Genomic DNA, 25,989 nt, shown 5'->3' on the forward strand with positions numbered 1-25,989 from the left:
GCTGTTGCTGGTTAGTGATGTTGACATCCTGAACCTGCTGAAAACATAAAAACTGTCACTCATCATGAGGCAGATCCTCTGATTTATTCCCAACCAGGAGTGACTCCTGACCTCCTGCTCGGCTCTGCCTTTCACTGAGCCTCCAGTGAACAGCATTGTTCAGGTTCTCTTCTCTCCTCTCCCTCTCCTCTCCTCCAGCACTTGACTTTACTCTGATTTGAGGGAGAGAGAGAGAGAGGGAGAGAGAAGAGAGAGAGGGGGTGGTGGAGGAGTGGTGATTGAGCAAAGGGGGCAGGACTTTTTCTCTCCGGGTCCTATTAAGAGCAAACTTTGTGTTTTTGTTCTCCAAGTTCAGCTCAGTGCCCTCCTGCCTGCACACAGTTCCTCTGCAGCTCTTTTTCTTTTCCCATTTTTTGTTTCTCCCTCAATGGTTTTTGTTTGCTCGCCTGTTGGTTACTCCTGTGTGTGTGTTTTCATGGGGGATTTGGACACCGGGAGGATGCGCTTTTGGCAGGAACAAACACTCAAAGTTGTCTCTTCGGCCACCCCGGGGTTGTTTTAGTGGATACATAGATGTTTTTCGGGCTGGAATGAACAATGGTGCGGCTCCTTGGTGCTCTGGCTGAGGGCATGCTGTGGTTTCGGCTACTGTTGCTGTGCGTCGTGGAGTTGGAGCTGGGAGCCGGGCTCTCCACTTTCCAGGGTTTCTATCTTCCACCTGCGAACGGGTCGCTTCTCGCACCTGCCCGGAGGACAGACGGGGTCGTGCGGACCATTGACCGGATTTACCACGGAGGAGGGAAGGTGGGCTACCTGGTGTACCTGGATGGGAGCCGGTTTCAACTGGACATGGAGCGGGACGAGACCGTGCTGTCGCATCACTTCAGCCCCCAGTATGTGCTCGCTATGATGGGGGACAGTCCCGCGCCTTTGCATCGGGAATGCGTGTACCGCGGGACTGTGGACTCCAACCCGGAGTCCCTGGCCGTCTTCAACCTCTGCGGAGGGGGTCTCGAGGGCTTCTTCGCCGTGAGCCACGCGCGCTACACCATCACGCCTATCATTAGGGCGAAGGGACACGAACACGACGTGCGCGCCCTGCAGGACAAGGACGCGGAGAGCGCGCTCCACGTGTTCACGCGCGAGAGTTTCAGCTTCGAGGCCATGCGCGAGGGGCACGAGAGCTGCGGGACGCGCGACGGGCGCAGAGGACGCAGGGATGCGGCGCGGAAACGCCGGCACAGAGGTCGCGGGAAAGGTAGACGGGACACAGGTGAGCACGGCGCGCGCGGGCGGAGATGGTGGAGCCAGCTCTCGAGAGCGGCTGCTCCGGAGCCCGGCGCGCGGCGCAAGAGGTCTGTCTCTCGCGCCCGGCATGTGGAGCTGCTCCTGGTGGCCGACGACACCATGAGCAAGAAATACGGCAAGGACTTGAACCACTACCTGCTCACACTGGCCTCCGTCGCCTCCAAGCTGTACGGGCACGCGAGCATCGAGAACCCCATCCGGCTGTCGGTGGTGAGGGTGACCACGCTCGGCGAGAGGGAGAAAGGGCTCGAGGTGACCAAGAACGCGGCGGCGACGCTGAAGAGCTTCTGCAAGTGGCAGAACCAGCAGAACCCGCTGGACGACGACCACCAGCACCACCACGACGCCGCCATCCTCTTCACCAGGCAGGTAAACAAACCCCCCCCTCTCTCTCTCTCTGTGTTCCTCCGTACCTCCACCTGTCCTCTCCTCCCGCCCGGTCTCCCGCCCCACGCGGCGGAGGAGAGGCGGCTTTAGCTCCCCGGTGTGATGCCAAGGCAGCGGAGTGACGCCACGGTTTGTTTTTGTTTTGAGTGTGCACGCGGTGGCAGCTGGCAGATTAAGACTTGGGTGGCTTATTGCAAATAACCTATAAACTCCAAAAACACACCCTGTAATAAAAATAACTGACACACAACACCTTTTTTTTTTTTTATATATATATATATATATATATATATATATATATAGTTATATATATAGTTTCTAACAGTCTAATTGCGCGTTGTTTGTCTCAGATAAGTGACACATACAGTGGGGGTGTTGTGAATCAGAGATTAAAGCTGCTTCCCACATCTCCCTGCTTAAATCCAACCCTGATGTATATGCTGCCTTTATCCTTCTGTTTCCCTTTTTGCTGGATCTGGCGTGCAGTGGCTGTAAAAACTGTATTTCCTGCGGCTGGTGTTTTTCTATTCTGTCTCCTGCCCCCCTCCCAGTCCCCTGACAGCCCAAAAAAGCCTCAGAGTCTGTGTGATGTGAGGCGCGCACCCGCCCGGCCCCGTGCACGCACAAATTCTTCCCAGGGTATGTTTGAAATCAGCTGCTGGGTGCAGTGCAGAAATATCCCTAAAACTCCCTTGAAACTGCAGTTAATTAGGTAGTCATCCCAGCCATGCAATTCCTCCCTTCCCCTCTCTCTCTCTCTCTCTCTCTCTCTCTCTCTCTCTCTCATCACTCCAGTCACATTTTTTCCCAGTTACTTTTCCAGCTCTGTCAGCTGGGGCTGGGAGCTGTCAGAAAAACAAACACATCCACCCTGTGAGGAGCCGTACGTTTACCGAGACCACACTCATTTATCCCTCCTCTCACCATCCCTTTCTCTCTCCTCCCTCCCTCCCTCTCCCCGCCCCGGTCGGAAGCCGCAGGGCAGCAGCAGATCTACAAGCATTTTTCACCTCTCCGGGTGTGGCTTCATGGTGGTTAGCTCCACTTGGCGTGTCAGATAGAGCTCGCCTTGGATTGCGGTGCTCATGCAGGGTCTTGTCGAGGCTTGGACGGGAAAAGCGAGCGTGGGGGGGGTATTACCTCGGATCTCCTGGCAACGGCTTCGAAGTTGGCGCCGTCATGCATTGGCAAGACTGCGGTAGCGCATACCTGAGGTCAGCGAGCTGGCAAAGTGGCACAGTTCCCGTGTGCCAGGCATCTTACTGACCCTGTTGCCTCTACACCTGTAGGGTATGACTGGAAGAGGCCAGGCAGAAGACGGTGCCATCCTCCGGTGGTTGGGTTTTGGCAGGGCAGGCTGGGTCAGGCGGGCATAGAAACAGTTATCCAGATGCCTCTAAGGCAGCCTCGGGACAGGAAGGCAGAGAGTCAGTAAACTAATGAAACATGACAGGTGGTTTACAGTGGATTCTTCTCCATTCTGCTTGGCCTTTGATCCTATTAAAATACCCATGCTCATCCTGGCAAAACCCATCCACTCTTGGTATGTTTCCACTGATTTAAAATGCCTTTTCTTCTCCAAGAAGTCCATGTTTCAGACAATATCTCCGACTGATATCATTATATTAGACCTCTTTCACATGTACCAAAACTTTAAAGCCCCCCTTCAGTCAAAATCTGTTGTTCCTCTTGTTCCTACAGCTGGATGTTTGATCTTCACTGTACACAATGATGTATGTGCAGAGTTTGACACTAGAAGGATGTTTTCACATTCATCTGCTAGAAGTGGAAAATTGTATATATGTCTTAATACATATCTGGGAGGGGTCTTCAAAGTAGTTTAAGCCCCTGAAACTGTATGTAGACACAGGATATAAATCGTCATTAAGATGACAAATTAAAGTAAGTTAGAAAACAACAAATGATATGTGAAATGAATATACAGTGCAAAGAAAAATACAGCTTTTGCAGACAGCCAATATCAGCCTCATATTGGCATTTATAGTGAGCACTTCATTTCTGTCTCACCTGTCGCAGCACTTGCATTATTCATAAACCTGTCTCCTGGCCTTCATTCACACACGTCTCACCTTCACCTACCTGTCTGCAGCAGAAGCAGGCGACCCCGCTCTGTTGTATAATCCTCTGCTAGGACCGGCCGTAACACCTCTGCAGGACGAGTGAGCGGAAATCCTTTCACCACGCAGAATAAGCATATCGCGAATGCATGACTTGACTTCGGGGTCGTGACCTTAATATGCCAAAGAAAGCAGCCACCGCCTTACTTTAACTTTGACCTTTGATCTCTTTGGCTATTTAAAGTCATTTTCAGGAGTCTGTGTTTTGGCTAAGTGCTTAAATTGCTGTAATTTCACCTTGTCGATCACTATCACAGACAGACGAGCAGGCCTGAGGTTTGTTTACATCCAAACACTGTAGGAAAACAACTCTGAAATGTTCCTGTGCGAGACCTGAGGAATTTACGTGCATCCACTTTTACTGCAGCTAAGGTGTGACAAAGGGCAAAATGTGACATCTTGAGAAAAAAAGTAAGCTCATTTTGACCTCCTCTTTATGAGAGCCACACTTTCATTTTGGGGGATATGGCCATTAGAGTTTCCACTGACAGAATGCCAGTCAGGAGATAAGCACTTTTGGCTCAGGTGCCTCGTACCTTGCTGCATTCTGCGTTGAAAAATTAGAAAAGAAGTTGGACACACGAGGCACAGCAGGCAATGTTTTAGCTATTTTCTCAGGACTTTCTCGGGAAAATAACTTTGGTTGTAATCCCAGAGGAAAGTTAGCAGGAAAAGACAAACACGGATATGCTGTTGATTTCCTTCAGATGTGTTATAGGAAATAGTCTGCTATGTGCTCCATTGTACTGAATGTCAGAGGTGTCAAGTAACCAAATAGAAGCTTGTGTGTGAAAAGATATAACCTTTTTTGTTTGTGTGTTACGAAGGCCTGAGTATTGTAGCCCGCTAAACTGAAGCTCACTGAAGACTTTGTGACTGTGAAGTCAGACCAATCCATTGTTCCCTGATGGGAGGGGGGGCAGCAGCAGGAGTGCACAGGGTTTGAGGGAACTTGTCCCTTTGTGGTCAGGTCCAATTACTCCAACACCCCGTCCCCGCAGTGAGCTGACCCGTGTGGCGGTGTCACCCTGTTCCACACATACCAGCACCAGAACTAAACAACGGGCACATTGAGGGGACTCGGGGCTATTCTGAGGGTGTATTCGTGTATATGGGAACGTTAAGTGTTATGCATGGCTGTGTTCCCTTGTTGTGTGTGAGATTGGACAGTAGACAAAGCCCTACTGTAAGGTGGCCCGGAGGGAGCTGCAGAGCTGGGAAGATGTTGACGTACATGTGTGTTCATGCATTTCTTTTTTAGTTTTTTGCAGCAATAGCTCAAATCTTTGGATAGACATTGCTAGCAGGTACTTGTTTTGTTATTTTTACCAAAATGAATAAGTAGCATTAAGTGTGGAGGATTCAGTGGCATCTGGCAGTGTAGTTGCAGATCGCAACTCACTTATTTGACCCTCTCTGTCCAAGTGGGAGGTAAAAGCTACGGTGGCTCTGAAACACGCAAAAAAAAAGAAGCAAACTGCCCTATCTAGAGCCAGGCTTTGGTTTGTCTGTTCTGAGCTACTGTAGAAACATAGCAGTTCAACATAGCGACCCACAGCATAACAACGTCTCAGTCTAAAGTCACAAAACATGACCACTATTATTTTCAGGTGATTATACTACCTTTAAGCCTTATAATTGGCCCAAATACCAGACATTTCAACAAATCCTGAGTCTTATTTGCTGATGAAATGCAGTTTCAGTGTGTAAATAGTTTTCAGGAACATCGAGAAGTCCCTTATGTAATGATGATTGATGTAAGATACACACTGATGTAGACACAGCATGTATCTAGACACAGTCCATTTCCTGCACACGTGTGTTAAATCCATAGTTATGTCATTGAGCCATTTACAGTGAAAGTGGGAATGTGCACATGTGTAAAGTTTGGACTCCTCCTTTTCCTGTGCACTTGTCTTCCTCTCCTCTCCTCTCCTCCATGTATTTATATGTGTGTGTCTGTACGTTAAAGTGTACATTTCCCAGCCCTCGCCCCCGTCACAGCTAGTCCCTCTATTTGTTTTAACTGTTCCTGATATTTCACACATGCTATACTTCGACTGGCATATGTTGACAACCTGCAGACAGCTCTTAGATCCCAAACCCTCGACCCCAGGCCCCGAGGCTGCCTACATACACAACTGGACAGAGAGTTCAGTCTGCCCGACAACAACAACAGCACATGAGCCTCACCTTCTTCACACTGTGATGCGTCAGTGACTTTCAATTGCACTCCTGTTTTCAGTCATGGTCTGAAGTTTCCTTTGAACACTGACCTTAGGCTGCTTCCTGTTTCCATGCAAAGAAAAATAACACCATTTATTCAGTTCAGCTAGTCATACTTTTATTTTCTTAGTAAGTGATTTCATTTCTACTTGATCATCACTTTATCGGGAATAAGCCTTGTGTTATTCTGAACTCTCACATGTGTCTTGTTACTAGATCTGAGTGCAACCTTTGTCACTGTGGACCGTGGCATCCTCGTGGAGCATCTTAAGAACATTACGGGTGTCAAGGGGCTGGCGCTTAGCGGGTTCTGCTCATATCGGAATGGCAGAACACAAAGTTTTGTGTTGCATGCTCCTAAAGTTACATACGGTGTTCCACAGGGATCTGCACTGGAACCACATATCTTCCCACAAAGTCCATTGTCTGATGTGTAACAACTTCCCTACATTTGAATGCCCTGAATTGTTGCTTGTTAGTCTAGACAGACATACAGCTGTTTTCAATAATGTATCCATTAATGTCGATAGAAAGTAAATCTGTAACTGCTAACTATAGCTGTAAGATTAACAATTCTACTACTAAACATGTTCACAACAACACTGCTAACATGCTGTTCACCATCTTAGTATAGTGGGTTAGCATGCTAACATTTGCTAATTAGTAGTAAACAAAGTAGTGTTGAAGCTGATTATAATGTCAATAGTTTTACAGTACATTTTATAAGAAAGTTAAAGAATCACCAAAGTTACTACAAGTCATCCGAGGGGGGCCAAAGTGGCGGTCCAACAGCCGACATTGGAATCTCTAGAGCTCTGCAGCTAAAATACGTTTCCCGCCGAAATAGAGTGTCAGCATAAAGTAGCTTGAAAATAAAATGATTTGACAACCTGTCAATCCCTGGTGACCACTAATTTGTAGCCTGTCCAGTCAGTGACGGATAGCTGCTTTTTGTTGCTTTTGATTAGCGGGTTAGTTGAATCAGCCTGAAGTGTGTTTTTATCACAGAGTGAGTTAAACTCATTCTGAACTCACTGCACAAGAGGGATTTTAGTGTGTGTGTGTGTGTGTGTGTGTGTGTGTGTGTGTGTGTGCGTGTCTGTGTCTGGGTCTGGCTGGCTGTTTGTTTAACACAAGCCTTGGCTTAGATTGCAAGTGGTCTTGTAACACACACAACTCTCATCGTCTACTGACCTTCACAACCAGCTTGCCACCTGTTCTCCTGTTATTTCTGCCAATATTTCTGTAGCTGCCTGTTCTCTCAGTTCTTCTCTTTAATTTCCGCAGCCCTCCATCCTTTCTCCCCCCAGCATCTGATCCCTCAGCTTATTTATCTTTCCCTCCCTCTTTATGCTTATGTGAGAGGCTTTGGGGAGAAAACAAAGTTGGGAAGAGAGAAGAAGTAAATAATAGGTACAGTAGATAGTGGTGCAGGTTTTTGGGGTCATTTCAGGTGCACGTCATCCTTTGATTGGTAACTGGAGATTCCCATTTTTTTTCACCCACGTTTCCTGTTACACTGCGTTGTACCAGCGAAATCCATGTGTACAAGATTGAAACAGAAACGGCTCTAGCACCAGAAGGGGGGCGGTGAATAAAGAAATTAAATGGAGGGAGGTGTAAAGAGCGACGGGGTGAAAGAGTGTGGGAAAGGGGAAAAGAGAAACAGACAGAATATGAAGACAAACGTCTCCAACAAACTAGCTTTTGAGCTTGTCTGCACATGGAAAAGTGAAACTTCAGTAGAGTTTGGCGCTCAGCAGCATCCATGCAGTGAGCATGTTGCACTCGCCTTTTCTTTGCTTCTTGTGTATCCAGCAGTCAACTGGCAAAAGCAGGCACCCTCTTCCTGTTCTCTGTATTTGTGTGCTGTAGCTTGTGAGTGTGCCATGAGGGAATGTACAGTCTACATGCTTGCATTTATATGTGCAAGTATTCGTCTGCATGTATGTGCTAAAAGTTATGCGCGTGAGTGTACTTGCATAAGTGTATGCAAGTGTGTGTGAGGCGGTCCCACCCAGTCAATCATGTGTGTGAGCGCAGAACACAAGGCAGTTTGTTCCAAACCGATCTGCCCGGAACGGGTAAACACCCTCCCCATAGAGCCTCTCACACACGACCCAGCAGGCCTGTCAGCACCACTTAACATGACGATTCATCCTCTCCACGGGACGGTGTGTGTGTGTGTGTGTGTGTGTGTGTGTGTTGTCCTTTTTTGGATGTTCTCGTGTGCACATCCATGTATTATTTGTCTCCATACGTCTATGTGCGGTGAATAAACATTTTAAGCGTGTTTGCAGCGGTGTGAGTGTGTACGCACACGCACGCAGGCCCATGTGCAGGCGTGCGCGCTCTGATGTGACGGTATGATTAACTGATTGATCTCTGCACTCAGCGGACCAGCCAGTGCTCCCTGAGGCCTCATCTGCATGGACATGTGTGGGAATCAAAACAAAGATCAATACCATGCACTCTGGCACCCCATGAGGCAGACAGAGAGACAGTGGAAGCAGAGGAAGGAAGCGGGTCCTAAAAGCAGTGACACTAATTTCACATGTCAAAACTTCTAGACACAGGAAGCACTACTTATCTTCTGTAGCTCTGGTGGAGAAATGTACTCTCTTCATTTGAATATCTCAGGTTGGATTTTTGTGTTTCTGTGTTTGAGAGCCAGAGAGGCTCTAAAGCAGGGCATTATGGGAGGTGTAGCATCCAGTGTTTTTGGAGCGTGGAGGCTCTGCTGCATCGATTTTGTCCTTTGTTCGTTTTAAAAACTCTCTCACAATCCTTTCCAACTTCATTAGGAGGTAGAGGCTTGATCAAGAGAACCAAAGCACCAAGAAGAACATGACGCCGGGAATTCAGCCTCGACACAATGGCTGGAATTTGACGCTACTTCAGCATCTTTACAGATTTATTTATTTTTTTTGTGTTTGCAATATTGTATAGCAAGTTGAAATCCAGCTTCTACTGCATCACCACCCAGTGGCACTGACTAAAAAGGTACAGAAGGAGAAGTCTGGCTCTTGACAGTAACAGTGGACCAGTCACTGCACTCTATATAAGTATCTTCAAAGAAACCATTAGGAACACATGTTTGGTCTTCATTAAAAAAGAATGTAGCAAGATGAACATGATAGCTGGAAGGTCCACCAATGCCTGAGGAAAGGGGGATGGTTCATAGTATCTTTAGTTAAGACACAGCAGCCCAAGACGATGATTGACAATGTCTTGTGTTTTTGTTGGTATGCCCTCAGTAAAATGAGTTTCAGTTAGTGTCTTAAAATAATTTTTTGGAAAGGTTTCACATTACATTTAAGCTGTTCTGAGAGAGATTATCTGGAAATAAGGCTGACTGTTCCTCAGGTATCAATATAATCACAAAACTATTGAAATATACCTTCCACTTATTGTTGGAAACTGTAATTTAAACTACTACTAAATACTTCATTACATTTTTCCCTGGTCCAGGACCTCTGCGGCCACCACTCCTGCGACACCCTGGGCATGGCGGACGTTGGCACCATCTGCTCCCCGGAGAGAAGCTGCGCCGTCATCGAGGACGACGGCCTTCACGCAGCGTTTACTGTCGCGCATGAGATAGGTAGGCATGGATACACACTCACCAGCATGCAAACAAAGATAGAAACACGCCGGGGCATGCATATGCACATCTGTCAGCACATCTCCCTTGTTGATTAATATCACAGGAGTATTCCCTGATGTCATACACCTGATACCCGAGCGCCCGGCGTGTTTCCTTATCTAATTTTTGCTGCGTGTGCGAACCTGCGACACGTCTCATCACTTCTCCCATGCATCAGCTCACATTCTGTACACGGCGTCCTTTCTCTCCGTGCCACAGGTCACCTGCTCGGTTTGTCCCACGACGACTCCAAGTTCTGCGAGGAGCGGTTCGGGGTGAACAGCGACAAGCGGCTCATGTCCTCCATCCTCACCTCCATCGACGCCTCCAAGCCCTGGAGCCGCTGCACCTCGGCCACCATCACTGACTTCTTTGACGACGGCAACGGTGAGCGTGGGAGAAAGTGCAGAGCAATAAAGGCCGGTGCTTGTGGTTGAGCTAACAATCTGCAGCTCTTTTTACTAGTGAGAGCTTTTCCCAGCCAGCAGAAGTTGTATTTTCTCCATCTACAAATTGCATCCATGTGAATTAGACTTTTCTCCCACAGCACCTATCATGGAGAGCTGCTTACTAAGAAACAAAGCTGCAATCTCTGTTAGCAGAGTTATTTACAATCCTATTAACTTCTTAAAAAGTCTAGTTGCAGTGCAGCCAAAGACAGATCACTGGCAGGAAATCAAGATGAGTCACACTTTGCGTTCATAAAGCAGTTTCATTCATGACACACTAACGCTTTCGGCGCAGTTCATGTAGCAACAGCATCCTTTTGAGACTGACAGTATCTGCTTCTGCTCCAGCACTTTTACTGAGTGACAGCTCACACAGGCCAAACTAGAGAATTTAGAATAGGTTGCAGCTCCTTTTTTAAAATCCCCTCCTTCTTGTTTCCTGCAAACAGCCGAGTGTCTCCTAGACTCGCCCCGCCAGCCCCTGTTGGGCCCAGAGGAGCTCCCGGGGCAGAGCTACGACGCCGTCCGCCAGTGTCGCCTCGCCTTCGGCCCCGAGTACACAGTCTGCCCGGGCATGGACGTGTGTTCTCGGCTGTGGTGCGCCGTGATTCGCCAGGGACAGATGGTGTGTCTGACCAAGAAGCTGCCGGCGGTGGAGGGGACTCCCTGCGGGAAGGGACGCATCTGCCTGCAGGGGAAGTGCGTGGACAAGACCCGCAAGAGACACTACTCGGTAAGACGGGTGGGTGGTATCAGAATGTGAGGGAGGATTGGAACGTGGAGATAGAAGGTGTTTGTCAGCTCAAATCTAAAATAGATTCCTTTTTATAGTTCAAAAACTGATATTTTAAGCACCACGTTGTGCAAACAGACAAAGGAGAAAGACAGGGCAGCTGTGAGGGAAGAAAAGAATGAAGTAGAAAGAAAAATTGTCAGATTCTTTATGTGACTTCATTGTGTGGTCTGCTTTATTTATGCCTCTGCTGATCTGTGCTATTTGTTCTCTTGGCCTCACTTAAACAGATCTAAATTGAATTTAGCCATGATGAGTTAAAGGACCAAATCTGTTCTTGGCACGCTGTCGACAGTCTGTGTGTGTGTGTGTGTGTGTGTGTGTGTGTGTGTGTGTGTGTGTGTGTGTGTGTGTGTGTGTGTGTCAGGGAGGAAAAGAGAGCGAAAGTCCAAAAGAATGGGAATGAGGGAAAGAGTATTTTCCTTGCCTTTATTTGTCACATGACATTTGATGGGACTGAGTCGATCCTTGGCAGGCGACCGTATGCGTGGACACGGCCCAAGTTCTTACACGCTTCATTTTCGCCGCCTTGTATGACGACCAGTTTACTGTTCAGGGCGACGTTGAGCTCTTCCATTTTAGACTTCAGAATCTTTTAACCTCTAAATATTTCTTGCAGTATGATTGCAGATTAAGTAGCTTTTACTGTGGAAAGAAGTGGTTCGAGTAAGACTCAGGCAGTGGAGCTGAATGGAAAAAAGCTGTTTCCAAAGGCGCTTTGCAGAACTTCAGGGTTATTAAATCAACGTTGTCTCGTAAAATGTTAAATGCTACTTATCCGGTCATTTTTTTCGCTGATGACTCATATAGCGCTGGTTGGAAAAACACAAAAATAAGTATATTACCTTAAGAATTTCATTCAGGCCGATCCTCGGGGGAAGCATGTGAGCTGTTATGCCACGGATCCAGTCACGCTGTCTTAATGAGCGGCTTCACCACATGAGGATAGCCTCGTTCTTCTCTTTTCCACACCACAATGCATGCCACATTTTCTCTATCACAAATCTCTCCGAAGGGCTTTCCCTGTGACACGTGGCTTGGCCCGCACTCCGGCTCCCAACATATCTGATAAGCACTAATTGTCCTCTCTCATCTCCTCTTTTTTTCCCCTCTCTTCATCCGTCTCTACTCTCTGATCTCTCCTCCGCTGTCATTTTCCCTAAACTCATATCTCCTCTTTCATCTTCCCTCTCCTCTTCCCTCCTCTCCTCCCTCTCCCAGGCGTCCAACCACGGCAGCTGGAGCTCCTGGGGCCCTTGGGGTGCGTGCTCCAGAACTTGCGGAGGCGGCGTGCAGTTCGCCCAGCGTCTGTGCAACAACCCGCCGCCACGGAACAACGGGCGCTACTGCACGGGGAAGAGGGCCATCTATCGGTCCTGCAACGTCACACCATGTCCAGCATCAAGTGAGTGTGACTGAGAATGCACACATGTTGTTTGTTTATTTATCATGCAGAATGTATCATTTTAAAACCTCTTTTATTGGAACCTTTCTCCAGACAAGGGTTTCCGGCAGGAGCAATGTGAAGCCCGCAACGGTCCTCAGACAGATCCTAAAGGGGTGAAGACCTTTGTTGAGTGGGTGCCTAAGTACGCAGGAGTCCTCCCTAAAGATGTGTGCAAGTTGACCTGCAGAGCAAAAGGAACAGGATACTATGTGGTGTTCTCTCAGAGGGTGAGTTAGTTAGAGAAAAAAAAGGCTGCAGTGTATTTAATGAGAAAATAAATGTGGAGGTTGACGGTGATTTTGTGTTTGTCTTCAGGTGGTAGACGGGACAGAGTGTCGTCCGTACAGCAGCTCGGTGTGCGTGAAAGGGAAATGTGTACGGACGGGCTGCGACGGCATCATCGGCTCCAAGCTCCAGTTCGACAAGTGTGGTATATGTGGAGGCGACAGCACAGGATGTATACGCGTTGTGGGCAACTTCACCAAAAAGAGGTGAGAAAACAGGCCTTATGGTCATGCTGACTAAACATAGATATGAAATTAGCTGTTGTTAGCGTGGCAAAAAATCCAGTTTAAACAAATAAGAACTAACAGGTATATTGTTTAAATGCAACCCACGCACACTAATCCTAAACATTCATATGTATATTGTTCGCAGTGCCTTTGCTTCCTCACTGTAACAAGCTAACATCTCTCCGACCTGATCTGACCTCTCTTCTACTTTCTCTTCACAAATAGTAAGGGCTACACTGACGTGGTGAAGATCCCTGCAGGCTCCACCCACATCAAGGTTCGTCAGCACAAGGCTAAAGACCAGACCCGCTACACCGCCTACCTGGCCCTCCGACGGCCCAGCGGCGATTACCTCCTGAACGGCAAGTTCATGATCTCCACCTCAGAGACAATCATCCCACTCAACGGCTCTGTGCTTAACTACAGCGGCTGGAGCCAAAGGGACGAGTGGCTTCACAGCATGGGTCCCGGGGCCCTCCAAGAGGCCTTGGTGATCCAGATTCTTGCGACAGATGTTAAAAAGGCTCTGGATGTTCGTTATAGCTTCTTCATGCCCCGCCGGACGGCCCCACAGCAGCCGTCAGCTCCGCTCATCCCCAAGCCGAAGTCAACCTCCGCGCAGAGCACTACGACAGTCTCCACCACCACCACCACCACCACCACCAGTAGCACCACTACATCTTCCTCCACTCCTTCTGTCCTGGTTCCAGGGCCACCTACAGCTCCAGGTCCCTCCACCTCAACCCCAGGGCCCCAGTGGGTAACAGGGACCTGGATGATCTGCTCCAGGACTTGTGACACTGGCTGGCAGAGCCGGACAGTGCAGTGTAAGGACCGGGATGGTAAACTGTCCAAAGGCTGCTCGCTAGGTTCCCGCCCCTCTGCCTTCAAACACTGTCTGGTGAAGAAATGTTGAGCAGAAATGATTCATAAGACAAGAAACAATTTTAATCTGTACGTCTGATAAAGGTCTCAAGTGTTGGATGTAGGACTGTGGACCGATGACTTTAAGACATACAACCCTAAACAGGACTGTGAATGTTGGCTGAAAGCGCCTGGACCAGATACACAGAGACTCAGAGACAGATTGGCATGGATGTACCTGACTATACGCCAGAGGAATGTCCTGGGATCACAGTAGCTATGCAGAGCTGGCACGGAGGACAGTTTCCGTATGATAATGACAAGTATGACCCTGGCATAGCTGAGGACTTAAATTGCATGTCATTTCCACATGGACAGTAACTGATTGTCTTCACTTCGGTCTCCAAACCCCGAAGGCTTACTGTGTGTTGCCCTGTAATGGCATGTGTTGTGTTTTTTGTTTTTTTGTTAATGCTTTTCCATGTGTTCTAATCACTGTGGGGATTTGGAAGTCGCACCCCTTCGTCGTTTGTCATGAGTGTGTCCGAGACAAGAGCCCCAACGATGGGAAGCACTCGTTATTCAGCGTGTCGCCACTTCTTGCCTGCGCCGTAGCCCTGTCCCACGACCATTGCCATTCCTCCGAACTTGGTTATTCCGGTACCTAAAAGCGGCTCGTAAAATTTGTTACAGGAAAACTTTTGAAAAAACTAACTCACTAGATGGTAGTGACATAATTTTACTCCCTCCAAGAAAGGTATCTTGCATTAAGAACAACACAAACCACGTAAAGTTAAAGATTCCTATTTCGTTAGCCAACGTTCGGCCAAAAGGTACATTTGAGTGTTCATTATTACTGAATAAAACAGTAGGCTGCTATGAAGATTGACTTCCAATGTTCTCCCTGTGAAGAATTTTGAGCCACTTGATGACTGAAATGTCCAAGTTCCAGAACAGGTTCATACATCCGATGGTCCTGGATCAGGGCTACCGTTATGCCCCCGACTATAAGCGTCCTTTTCTTTTTTGGACGGATCTGTCCGGCTAAAAACTGGAAAGGAGCACAAGCAGAGGGGACGACTGAATGTTATCAACTTCCCATAGCGCGGACCGTTATCTCGAGAGCATCCAATAGAAAGCTTATGAATATGCGAGGGTGACTTCACGATCGACAGTGAACGGGTGAACCCAGACAGCACGGTCGTACCGCGGGGCTCACCAATCGCTCGTACCCGGTCTTAACCTGTTCACATACTTTTCTGTGAAGAAAATCCGTCCAGGTGACAAAACATTGGTTGTACTGAAACTGATAATCACCTGCACAGCGTCAAAAACAGCAGCATGGTGCGATGGGAAGGGAGCGTACGGTGGCCTTCAGAGGACAAACTTTTCGACAGTTAAATCGACAAAGGGGCAAAATAACCACGACACTCCTTAACATTTATGGAGGTTAATGATGACTCACAGGTTTGGGGCAGTGCTTGATGTGTGAGTGTGTGAGTGTGTGTGTGTGTGTGTGTTTGTGTGTGTTAGCACATTCATGTACCCAGGCCTGTGTCTTAAACTCATGCAGTATGTACCAGGAAGATGTACTGCTTCTTCACTCTCAGTTCCATTTGTATCAATCATTAAGTTGGTGCTGGGAGGTTTACGGTCCTCATTTGTTTTTTTTGTTCTGGTCAATATCTGTTTGTTTGTCCTGTTTATCTGTTTAAGAGGAAATGCTAATATGACAATGTGTGCCCTGGATACTCGCAACGACAGCAAGAGAGATACTAATGCAGCCATTAATGTCCTTTTGCAATTCAACTCTTCATTCTCTTTCTTTTCATTCCTCATTCTCCGTTTTATCACTTTAAATCCGGTATTTAGAAAGGATTGTTTGAACCTGTTTCCAGCCCTGACGGGTGGTGTTTGCCACATTGCAACAGTTCAGACTGTGCCACAGGATGGATGACTTTAAAGGGTCGGTCCACCCAAAATACAAAAGAGAATATGTTTCCACTCACACAGATAGTTTCTTTTATTGTCAGTTATCAATCTGGTGTAGATAAATGACATTTCTTTCGTGGTGATCACATTTGAGCAGAAACAATGCCTCAGTTACTTCAGACAATCCACAGACCTCACTGTCAGCTACTTCTTCGGATCTACTTTCTACCGAAGAAATAGTCCCCATGACTACTGGAGGACACTGATTCTGCAAAGAGATATTGCTTTAAGTTCAACGATATAGTTTGACATTTTGGGAAAATACACTTATTCATTCGCTTGCAGAGAAATAGATGAGAAGATTGATACCACTCTCATGTCTGTCCTTTAAATATGAAGCTAGACCCAGGAAATAGTTAGCATAGCTTAGCATAAAGACTGGAAGCAAGGGGAAACAGCTAGCCCGGCTTTGTCCAAAGATTAAAAATACGCCTATCAACACCTCTTTATCACGCTAATGAACACATCATGTCTCGTTTGTTTAATCCGTACAAAAAGAAAGTATAAAAATGACAATTTGCCCCCGTTTCCAATCTTAATGCTAAGCTAACAGGCTTCTTCCTCTATCTTCATATTCAACAGACACGTATGAGTGTGGCATCGATCTTCTCATCTGGCTCTCAAGAAAATGAATAAAAATGTAAAATGATTCCTTGAAGCGAACAAACAAAGCTATGTGCATCACAAGATACCAGTAGAACATTACCTCAGCCATCCTGAATGGTACAGAGTGATGCTGATTATGTAGCTAATGGACTTTTTAAAATACCTTCCTGTAATTGTGTTAAACTTTCTGGCACCTGTTATATGTTCCTGTGTGGCAAGCCTCACCCATCTGGCGTCTGTGCGGGAGAAAAACCAACGACTACACGACCCGGGTCAACATACCACTCACCAAATATCCTTCTCTTCTTCCCTCACACATTCACATTTATTTACATTATGTAGACATTTTTGTACAATGAATAGATCATTCATATATGTGTTAGTATTCAACCATATTTACACAGAAATATACACACACAGACACCATTGAAACAATCCATCATTCGCACAGTATTTGATTATTTCAGAAACCCTCTCACACACACACACACACACACACACACACAACCTACTCTGACTCTTCCAGTGGGGAAACCCCTCTCGCTGAACGACAGAAACACAGCACTGAACTTGTAATTTATTGTTTGTACAACTGGTATGTGTGAATAAAAAAACAATGAGATGAGTTTTATTTATTATAGTAATTTTGTATCAAATTACTATTTAACTTAGGAATATGACTGTGCAGAATCATTCCTTTGTAAGAATATAGTGTTTCTTTTCTAGTCATCCACATGAATATATGTACATAAAATCTATATATTTAAATATCTGTGTGTGTGTGTTGTTCATTTCGTCATGGCATCCCTTTAAGAGTGCTATATGTACAGTATATTATGGGATTGTTATTGATGATACAAAATTCAAGTTGCATTTTAATGTAGCCAGTGAAAGAGTTTCTCATTTAAACAACCGTATATATCATTGGGAAGGTTGATCTATAAAAATGCAACATATTTTGTAAAGTAACTGTCAGCTGTAGCTGTCAGATAAATGTAATAAAGTAAGAAGTACAATATTTCTCTATGAAATGTGATGAAGTAGAAGAATAAATCATCATAATGAAATAAATACTCTGGTATCATCCGCCACAGGCCAGAAGATACATAAAGACATAAACTTTAACATTTATGATAAATATTCTGTTACAAGATGTTTAATTGCATTTTCTCTGTAGTTTTAGTTTCATGTCATAGTTTGATGATTTAAAAAAAGAATATGGCACTTAACTGAGGTTCAGATTGGAAAAAAGAAGATTCCAGCCAAAAAGCCTCAATTAAAAACCAACTGAAGGAGTTTGGTGGTTTGACAGTTCATCCATTTAGTTATATATTGAACTGTCTTCAGCTTATTGACATAATGACACTTATTTACACATATTAAAACTATAATATAAGCTTGCAGAAAGGATGTATGTGTGGGTTAAAGTCAGGAAACTGCAGAGCTCCACTGCATCCAAATGTCACCTGGTTATCATCTCCTAATCCGGCAGTTCTGATAGGATCCTCAGGCAGAGGCTCTGTCTTCCACAGGTACATCACTGCTGCCTCCCTGCGGTCAGTAGCTCACAGCTTCCACCTTCCCAAGCTCCCAAATGTGATGCTGAGGCGCCACCTGTCGGTTAAAGACATACTTGATAGATCTAGTCATGGAAAATCTGTGCTGCAGTCGGGGGGATTTCCTAAACTGCACGCCTACCATCTGCTGGGAGATTCAAACATTACAACGAGTCACTCTTTGTGACCTGGTGCTGTTAAGGTGGACTTCCATAATCGGTCCCCCTCACAGACTCATCAGTGAGGTTTTTTCCAGTGAGTTAGAAGTTACACTGCAGTGGAAATGGTGCCAATAAGCTCTCTAGTCTCCATCTGAAGTCACTGTTATGTTATTATATGGTATTCTTACATTTTGAATCATTATTTTCAGAGATTTTCTGCAGTTTCAGGTCTAGAATATATGCTGTCCTTCAAATAATTACAGGATTTTGTTAGTTCACCTCCCCTGAACAGTCTGAATTAATACATTTGTTTGCTTTGAATAGAGTTAACTCATTTGTGATGAGGCGCACTGATGATAATAGGATTTCTGCTTTGCCAGTTATTTTTAATGAAACTCCAGCGTAAACTCTTCCTGCCTGTTGGGTAAGGGGGGGGGACAGCGCGAGCGGGCGGGGTAGGATTGCGGAGGACGGGGGCTCTGCCTGCCTTGATTCCACCGCGGAGGGAGCCCGGTGGAGAACCCGCTCCACCTTAAGACCTCAACGGCCCCTCTCTGCTCCCTCTCCCCGGGGAGCAGAGCTGCGGAACCCGGCCACGGCGCACCACAGCCGGCTTGGCACGGGGGGGAGGTTAGTACGGCTCCCGGAGCCTTGGCCAGCACGGTATGGTTACCATTCCCGACCTGCTGCCATCTCCCTTCTCCAGTTGCACTGACACTACAACACTGCTCCACATCAGCCACTGCTGCCTGTCACCCTGATTTATGTTGGAATAGTTCAATAAGCGCTGTGCAGCTCGGTGATTGAGTTAGAAAGTAGAGCACTGTAACTGTGCCAGAGTGAGAGGTTTGGTTTTTATTTAGCCCACTCATGTCATAAATGTATACACTAATGGCACATGTAAGGGTGAAATGATACATTAGGCTCTATGAGACATATAATAGAATATATTCTGTATTAATATTAGTGGGTTGTGAGTGTACATCTTGTGACAGACAAGCAGAGTTTGAAGAAGAAAAACGCTCCTCTGCCCAGAGCTCTCTTTCCTCCACAATGGTTGATTATTATGGCAACGCTCCAGGTCGCTGGTGCGTTTTCGTTGCGCACGGGATTTGGCCCCTCTCAGATCAAAGGGCCCTCAGGAAAGGGGTGGTTCCCGAGGCAGGGGGATATATAGGAGGGACCGGCTCTGTTCTGACTGCAAGGCAAGAGCAGAGAACAGACTAAAGCGGGCCAGCAGAGGAAAAAATCTGCCCCCGAACTCAAAGAGAGAGCTAGAAACTGAGACATCTGCTGAGTTTTGGAGAGAAAGAGACCTGTTGGAATTTACTGCCGACATCCAGCTTTTATTTTCATTTAATGAAAGGACTTTCTTTTTTTTTTGCTACAAGTCAGACCTGCACATAATAACTTTAAATGAGTTTTGCACTGGATTTGATCCTTTTTTAGGTTTTTATGCGTGTGCGTAATTTTGGGGACAGTTTTGTGGAAGTTCAAAGACTTGGGGTTTGTAGCTTATAGTGGAAAACCTTTTAAAGGATTTACTTGCTTCCTCGTAGAGACTTTATTATCAATTTCTATTTCCACTTGTTGGATTTCAGTTAAATTATGTTGTTTTTACGTTGCGTTTCCATTGGTGTAATTGCCGCTCTGTGCCTTGGCACGGCGCACAGCGCCTGGGAGGAGAGCACCGTGGTGCCGGTCAGACTAGATCCGACGGCCCGGTCGGAGAGCGAAACTGAACCGTGGCGGACTCTCTCCGCAGAGGAGAAGGAGAAGGAGGCGGAGATGAGGGAGTACCGGTTGGACGTATTTGGCAAGGAGCTGGTCTTGCAGCTTGAGCCTGACCAGACCTTCTTGGCGCCGGGTTTCGTCTTCCACATTGTGGGGAGTCCCGAATCCGAACCGACACAGGAACCCAAGAGCGGAACCGAGCCGGGTTGCTTCTTCTCGGGCACAGTGAACGGAGAGGAGCACTCTGCCGCCGCGCTCAACCTGTGCCACGGACTCAGGGGCGGATTCTACTTTCAGGGTGAAGAGTATTTTATTCAGCCCCTTAACTCAAGTGACTTCCTGGGCACAGAGGAGGATGTCCACATGATCCGCCGGAGAGGTCGGGCAGCTTTGGCTGAGGAGGGGAGCTCAAAGTGCGGGGTCAACGAGGACGAGGAGAGGGTGCCAAAGAATCTGGAGAAAGAAACCAGGCACGGAGCCGCTAACGCAGACCAGACAGGTAAGGCTGCAGAACACTACGCCCATTTTACAGTTTATTACTCCCTTTATGAGAGTGTGAGCCTAAATCATCAGACCAGCAACCTTAAAACTGGCCAAGAAAACAGAAAAGGTGATTTATTTACTCTATAGAATGGCGTGAAATGTACTAAACGCATCTAAAGCTGAAAGCAAATGACTTATCTTTTATATAAGTCACTGAGTGTAGTGAGTATGCAGACCAAACTGCTGTCAGCTGGAGTTGTGCGTGTGCCAGAGTCCACAGCATGCGCAATAGACTCAGCTACCTTTTTGACAGCGCCGTTACGCACAGCCAGAGAGGAGGAAGGGAGGCGGGGGGGGGAGGAAAGAGGGAGGCGAACCTCTCCTAGGGGGAAAAGGGAGGAGGAGTGACGGAGGAAGGGGAGGGGAGCAGCGGGGTTGGGACCAGCCGGAGCCCGGCAGTGCTGAGACGTGTAAACTCGCCTCCTGGTACAACTCGCACCGGCAGACATTTTTCCCCAGAAAGGATTTTCGGCCTTTCTCAGGCGCACAGTTTTCCACCAGAGAAGGTCATTGTAGGAATGTGGACCCTGAGGAGGAGGGGCCGCCGGTGGTGTGACGCTGAGTCACAGCCAGGCTCCTCCAGGCACATCCGGGCCTCCCTTTGGAGCCTCTATCCCCTAGAAAAAACGAGCCTTTGTATCTGCTATTTAGAACAGATTGACAGTGTGCAGAGTGTTCCAGACAAACTGAACCACTTCTCTCAAAAATGTCTCAAAACTTAAATCTCATATCAGCTCACATGACCTTTGAACCTAATTTGGTCTGACCTCTCTTTCTCTCTTCTCCCCCCTCAGCCCACCACAGGACCAGGCGTTTTGTTTCCACCCCTCGCTACCTGGAGATCATGCTGGTGGCCGACCAGTCCATGGCTGAGTTCCATGGCGCCGGGCTCAAACCCTACCTGCTGACCATCATGGCAGTGGCATCCCGCCTCTACCGCCACCCTAGCATCCACAACTCCATCAGCCTGGCGGTGGTGAAGCTGCTGGTGGTGTACGAGGAGGAGCGAGGCCCTCAGGTGTCGTCTAACGCCGCCATGACCCTCCGCAACTTCTGCCAGTGGCAGCGGCAGCACAACCCAGCCAGCGACCGCCACCCCGAACATTATGACACCGCCGTGCTCTTCACCAGGACGGTAAGTGGCAGTGGGAGAAGAGGAACTGTGTTTAGACAGAAAAAGAGGGAGAGAGGATGCATTCAGGAATATTCAACCATTCATTTTGCCCTCTCTCTGTCTGTTTAGGACCTGTGTGGCGCCCACTCTTGTGACACTCTGGGCATGGCAGATGTTGGCACAGTGTGTGACCCTGACAGAAGCTGCTCAATTATTGAGGATGATGGGCTGCAAGCAGCATTTACAGTGGCACACGAGCTGGGTAAGTAGAAAAAATCCTAATGTGTGTAAAAAAAACCAACTGTTGCAATGTAAAATTAATCACACACACACACCAGGTGCTCAAAGAACCCTTATTTCATCTCTGTCCTCCAGGCCACGTCTTCAACATGCCTCATGATGACGCTCAGCTGTGCTCCGGGGTCAACGGTGCCCACTGGGGCTCCCACATGATGGCCTCCACCCTGTCCAACCTGGACCAGCAGCAGCCATGGTCCCCCTGCTCCGCCCTCATGGTCACCACCTTCCTGGACAACGGCCATGGTCAGTGCCTGCTGGATAAACCGGTCAAACCTCAGCTGCTGCCCCAGCCCCTGCCCGGGACGGTCTACGATGCAGACCACCAGTGCCGCCTGACGTTTGGCGATGACTCCCAGCACTGCCCCGATCTGAGTACCACATGCGCGGCTCTGTGGTGCACTGTGACTACATCCAATGGTTTGCTGGTGTGCCAGACTAAGAACTTCCCCTGGGCTGATGGGACACCATGCGGGCACGACAGCTACTGCCTGGCTGGACAGTGTCTCACTAAGAGCCAAGCCGCCAAACACCAGGTAGGACCCAGACCCAGTTGAATAACTTGCCATATTTTGCTTGCAGTTGCACCAATTTATATTTTAACCAGTTCAGAATTGTAATTGTCATCTCCTTGGTGCTTCCAGACTCCTGTCAATGGGGGCTGGGGAGTGTGGGGTCCCTGGGGCGACTGCTCTCGGACCTGCGGCGGAGGAGTGCAGTATTCCTTTCGTTCCTGTGACAACCCTTTGCCCAAGAACGGGGGCAAGTACTGTGAGGGCAAGAGGATCCAGTACCGCTCCTGTAACACGGAGACCTGCCCTGATACCAATGGTAAGAGATTCTTGCTATCACATAGAAATAATTCATCTGTAAAATGACATAGACCCACATACTGTTCTCAGGTTTGCAAAGCAATACGTCCTTCAGCTTGAATGCATTTGTTTTGATGTACCTTGCACATTGGTGTGAAAGTTAGCATGTGGGCTAGGCTGAACAAGCAGTAAATCTGACCTCTCTGTGTCTCTTTCTCAGGCCTGTCATTCCGGGAGGAACAGTGCCTGGCCCACAACGACATGTCAGCCCAAGTGTCGCTGGGTTCAGGCGAGGGTGTCGAGTGGGTGCCCAAGTATGCTGGAGTTTCACCCAAAGACCGCTGCAAGCTGGTGTGCCGGGCCAAGGGGACTGGATACTTCTTTGTCCTCAAATCCAAGGTGAGAGTTGGTAGATTGTATTAAAAAAAAAACTCTATGGGTTTTTTGTTTTACGATGTTACAACATTCTCAGGGTCTCAGCTGGAGGATCAGCTGTTGTAATTTCTCTCAGCCCTTAGGCTACTGTCTTACTGGGGGGAAGACTTTCACTTTTTTACCTTTTGACTCTGTTATGTAACAGTTTTACTAGACATAACTCAAAAGTTCCATTTGTGTCTCTCTGCTGCCCCCAGGTGGCTGATGGTACACCCTGCAGCCCAGACTCCACCTCAGTTTGTGTTCAGGGCCAGTGTGTCAAGGCCGGATGTGACCGTGTCATCGGTTCTAACCGCCGCTTTGATAAGTGCGGTGTGTGTGGTGGCGACGGCTCTACCTGCAAGAAAGTGTCTGGCGCTCTGGAGCGTGCCAGGTAAACAACTAACCGCCTCACTGTTGTACACAAACATCTTTTAATATATGCATGTCAAAATAATCCTTATGGCTGAGTCTGACCTCTCTCTGGCTCTGTTTCAGGCCTGGTTACCAGGATGTTGTAACTATCCCTGCTGGTGCCACCCACCTGGACGTCAAGCAACGTGCCCCAGGCAATAGTCGTCATGACAACAGCTACTTGGCAGTGCGTCGCCAAGATGGAACCTATCTGTTAAATGGCGATTACAAGCTGATGACCATGGAGACCGACATCGCCTTGCAAGGGGCGCTGTTGCGATACAGCGGCTCCTCTGCCACGCTGGAGCGCATCCGGAGCTTCTCGCCACTCCCCGAGCCCCTCACCATCCAGGTGCTGTCCGTGGGGGAATCCCCAAGGCCCCGGGTTAAGTACAGCTATTTTGCACCAAGACCCAACAATGCTGCTTCAGTCCCCAGCAACAATGGAGGCCGCCGCCAGTCTATCAATGCCATCCGAGAGGTGGGTGGAGCCGAGTGGACCCTGAGGGAGTGGGGTCCATGCTCCCAGACTTGTGGAGGAGGTATGCAGCAGAGAGAGGTGGTGTGTCTAGATCCCCAGGGTCGTCCCTCCAGAGATTGCCCGGAGGAGCTGCGCCCCTTGGCCTCACGGCCCTGCGCCACCCAGCCCTGTCCCTCCTGGCTTCTCGGAGAATGGTCGGTATGCTCCAAGACCTGTGGCCGAGGCTTCCGCAAACGCCAACTGCGCTGCATCGGCCACGACGGGCGCACACTAACCCATGACAGCTGTGACCCCAAGGATCGGCCGCGACCCCTGCTGGAACTGTGCAATCAGGGCGCCTGTTAAGGACTGCTTCCACAATCTAACCTCCTTTCATACACCCAGCTTTCAGAGAGACATAAGATCAAGACTCTGATCTTCACTGCCTCCTTTTTCCCATGGACAGTGAGAGTCAAGAGGTCGATGAATGTTTACATCCAGAGCGAGAGTGCTGCAGGTCTTCGTGGGTTCCAGAAAGTCTAACAGTCCCACACGTCAGTGGGTCTACAGTGACTGTGACTGTAAAGGCCAGTTTCTACCCATTCCATCCATCCATTCTGGGGCCAGATGTTGGCCCTCAATGGCACCTCCACCTAGCTGCAGCAATAAAGACTGATCACAGCTTGCTGCTTGCCTGGCCTCAGCGCAACAGTGGCACATTATGCCTCCCATTCGGGGAAAGAAAGCATGGACATTCCTGATTTCCTAAAGGAGCGTGCTGCTTACCGTGCCAATGTCATGCTTGTGCATGTGTGAGTGTGAGACTGTGTGTGTGTGTGTGTGTGTGTGTAACATTTTTAATGCATGTATATGATGTTTGTCCAAGCTGGGCTGGACAGACACATAAGGGTTGGGGTGGGGGAGGTTATTGCAGAGTATATAAAGAAACAAATAAAAGAGAATAGCTCATATTCTACTTGCTCACCCCATCAGGTATGGAAAATAAGATAGCTAATAGTCATAGTGTTTATGTTTCAAACTTGCCAGTCTACGTTTATTTATCACAAACCTGTAGCACTTCATCTTTGTTTTTGCCAGCGGCACATTGTAACACCCAGTTGTCTCTCAACGCCTCAGTACACAGTACTTTATCCTTTAGCCATATCTTGCCCTCGTCTACACAGCCTTCAATGAGGGAACTCTTCCAAGACCAAAGAGGAGTGTGTGAGTGTGTGGGTGCATGTGTGTGTGCATGTGTGGAGACCTAAAGAGGGACTTGTCTCCTGCTACTACTTCATAAGTAAGTCTCTCCTGCCTTCTGCGAAGGCACCTTTGTTTTGTTTTTTTCTATCAAGTCTTTTCCTTTTGTACAGAATATCCAAACATTATTTATTTTTGTACAGCCTGTTAAATATAATCATGTGGCTTTTTTAATATTATTTTTTATTTGTTATTGAGATCACAGAAGGGAGTAGAATATATAGAGTATTTATACAGTGTTATATATATATATATATATATATATGGTCCTAGGTTCATGAATAAAGTATCACATTGACTTGTGCAGCTACTGTCTCCAGAGTGGTTTGTCTGTTTGATGTTTGAAGGTCCATTGATTTGCCACACACACACACACACACACACACACACACACACACACACACACACACACACACACACACACACACACACACACACACACATTTTAAACATTAGAATCTGCCAATTACCCAACCCACTAACAGTCAGTTTGTGAACACGTCCAAGGCTGCCAAATATCAGTATCAGTACTAATCTACATATCCAAGCCCACTGATATTTGCCACCAACGACTTGTACTTCAAAAAACTTCCAAGTAAAGGTGGAAAACCCAACATTTCTCTAGGACTTTTCTGTTACTTTCGTCCATAAAAACAGGGATGGGGAATTCCGGCAGGTGAGCCAGATCACTTGGCTCAGCTCACCAATAAGAGCCGGCTCTTTCGTCTCCCAAACGGCTCTTCGTTGGCGACTGCGCTTGGGTCTTGTTACTTTTAATGTTATTCCTAAAGTGAGACGTTTCTGTATCAAATATATAGGATTATTATATAGGAAATAGGATTATTTTATAATCTGT

At 47.5% G+C, this 25,989-nt stretch overlaps 2 protein-coding genes across 2 annotated transcripts; both read left to right on the forward strand.

Annotated features, from left to right (window-relative positions):
- Positions 1–270: 270 nt before the first annotated feature.
- On the forward strand, positions 271–17,136 carry LOC127378884 (A disintegrin and metalloproteinase with thrombospondin motifs 5). The gene is made up of 8 exons (XM_051428226.1): positions 271–1,677; positions 9,531–9,663; positions 9,925–10,092; positions 10,604–10,887; positions 12,169–12,352; positions 12,446–12,621; positions 12,710–12,885; positions 13,132–17,136. Exons 1-8 carry the CDS (start codon positions 598–600, stop codon positions 13,820–13,822), a joined length of 2,892 nt encoding a protein of 963 aa, XP_051284186.1. The 5' UTR covers positions 271–597; the 3' UTR covers positions 13,823–17,136.
- A 2,135-nt stretch (positions 17,137–19,271) lies between these two features.
- adamts1 (ADAM metallopeptidase with thrombospondin type 1 motif, 1) lies at positions 19,272–25,439 on the forward strand. Its single transcript, XM_051428227.1, has 8 exons — positions 19,272–20,318; positions 21,157–21,497; positions 21,606–21,738; positions 21,852–22,309; positions 22,418–22,604; positions 22,806–22,984; positions 23,218–23,393; positions 23,498–25,439. The coding sequence occupies exons 1-8, from the start codon at positions 19,694–19,696 to the stop codon at positions 24,237–24,239; spliced, it is 2,841 nt and encodes a 946-aa protein (XP_051284187.1). The 5' UTR covers positions 19,272–19,693; the 3' UTR covers positions 24,240–25,439.
- The last annotated feature ends 550 nt before the right edge of the window (positions 25,440–25,989 follow it).

Source organism: Dicentrarchus labrax, unplaced genomic scaffold (genome assembly GCF_905237075.1).
Source record: "Dicentrarchus labrax unplaced genomic scaffold, dlabrax2021, whole genome shotgun sequence".
In the NCBI taxonomy this organism is placed as follows: Eukaryota; Metazoa; Chordata; class Actinopteri; family Moronidae; genus Dicentrarchus; species Dicentrarchus labrax.

Bases quoted from the DNA above. Each gene is read 5' to 3' on its own strand.
- LOC127378884 (XM_051428226.1), top strand. From the start codon at position 598: ATGGTGCGGCTCCTTGGTGCTCTGGCTGAGGGCATGCTGTGGTTTCGG. The intron at 9,664-9,924 runs GTAGGCATGGAT...TCCGTGCCACAG, and splicing joins TACTGTCGCGCATGAGATAG to GTCACCTGCTCGGTTTGTCC. The intron at 12,886-13,131 runs GTGAGAAAACAG...CTTCACAAATAG, and splicing joins GGCAACTTCACCAAAAAGAG to TAAGGGCTACACTGACGTGG.
- adamts1 (XM_051428227.1), top strand. From the start codon at position 19,694: ATGTTGTTTTTACGTTGCGTTTCCATTGGTGTAATTGCCGCTCTGTGC. The intron at 20,319-21,156 runs GTAAGGCTGCAG...CTCCCCCCTCAG, and splicing joins CGCTAACGCAGACCAGACAG to CCCACCACAGGACCAGGCGT. The intron at 22,985-23,217 runs GTGAGAGTTGGT...TGCTGCCCCCAG, and splicing joins TCTTTGTCCTCAAATCCAAG to GTGGCTGATGGTACACCCTG.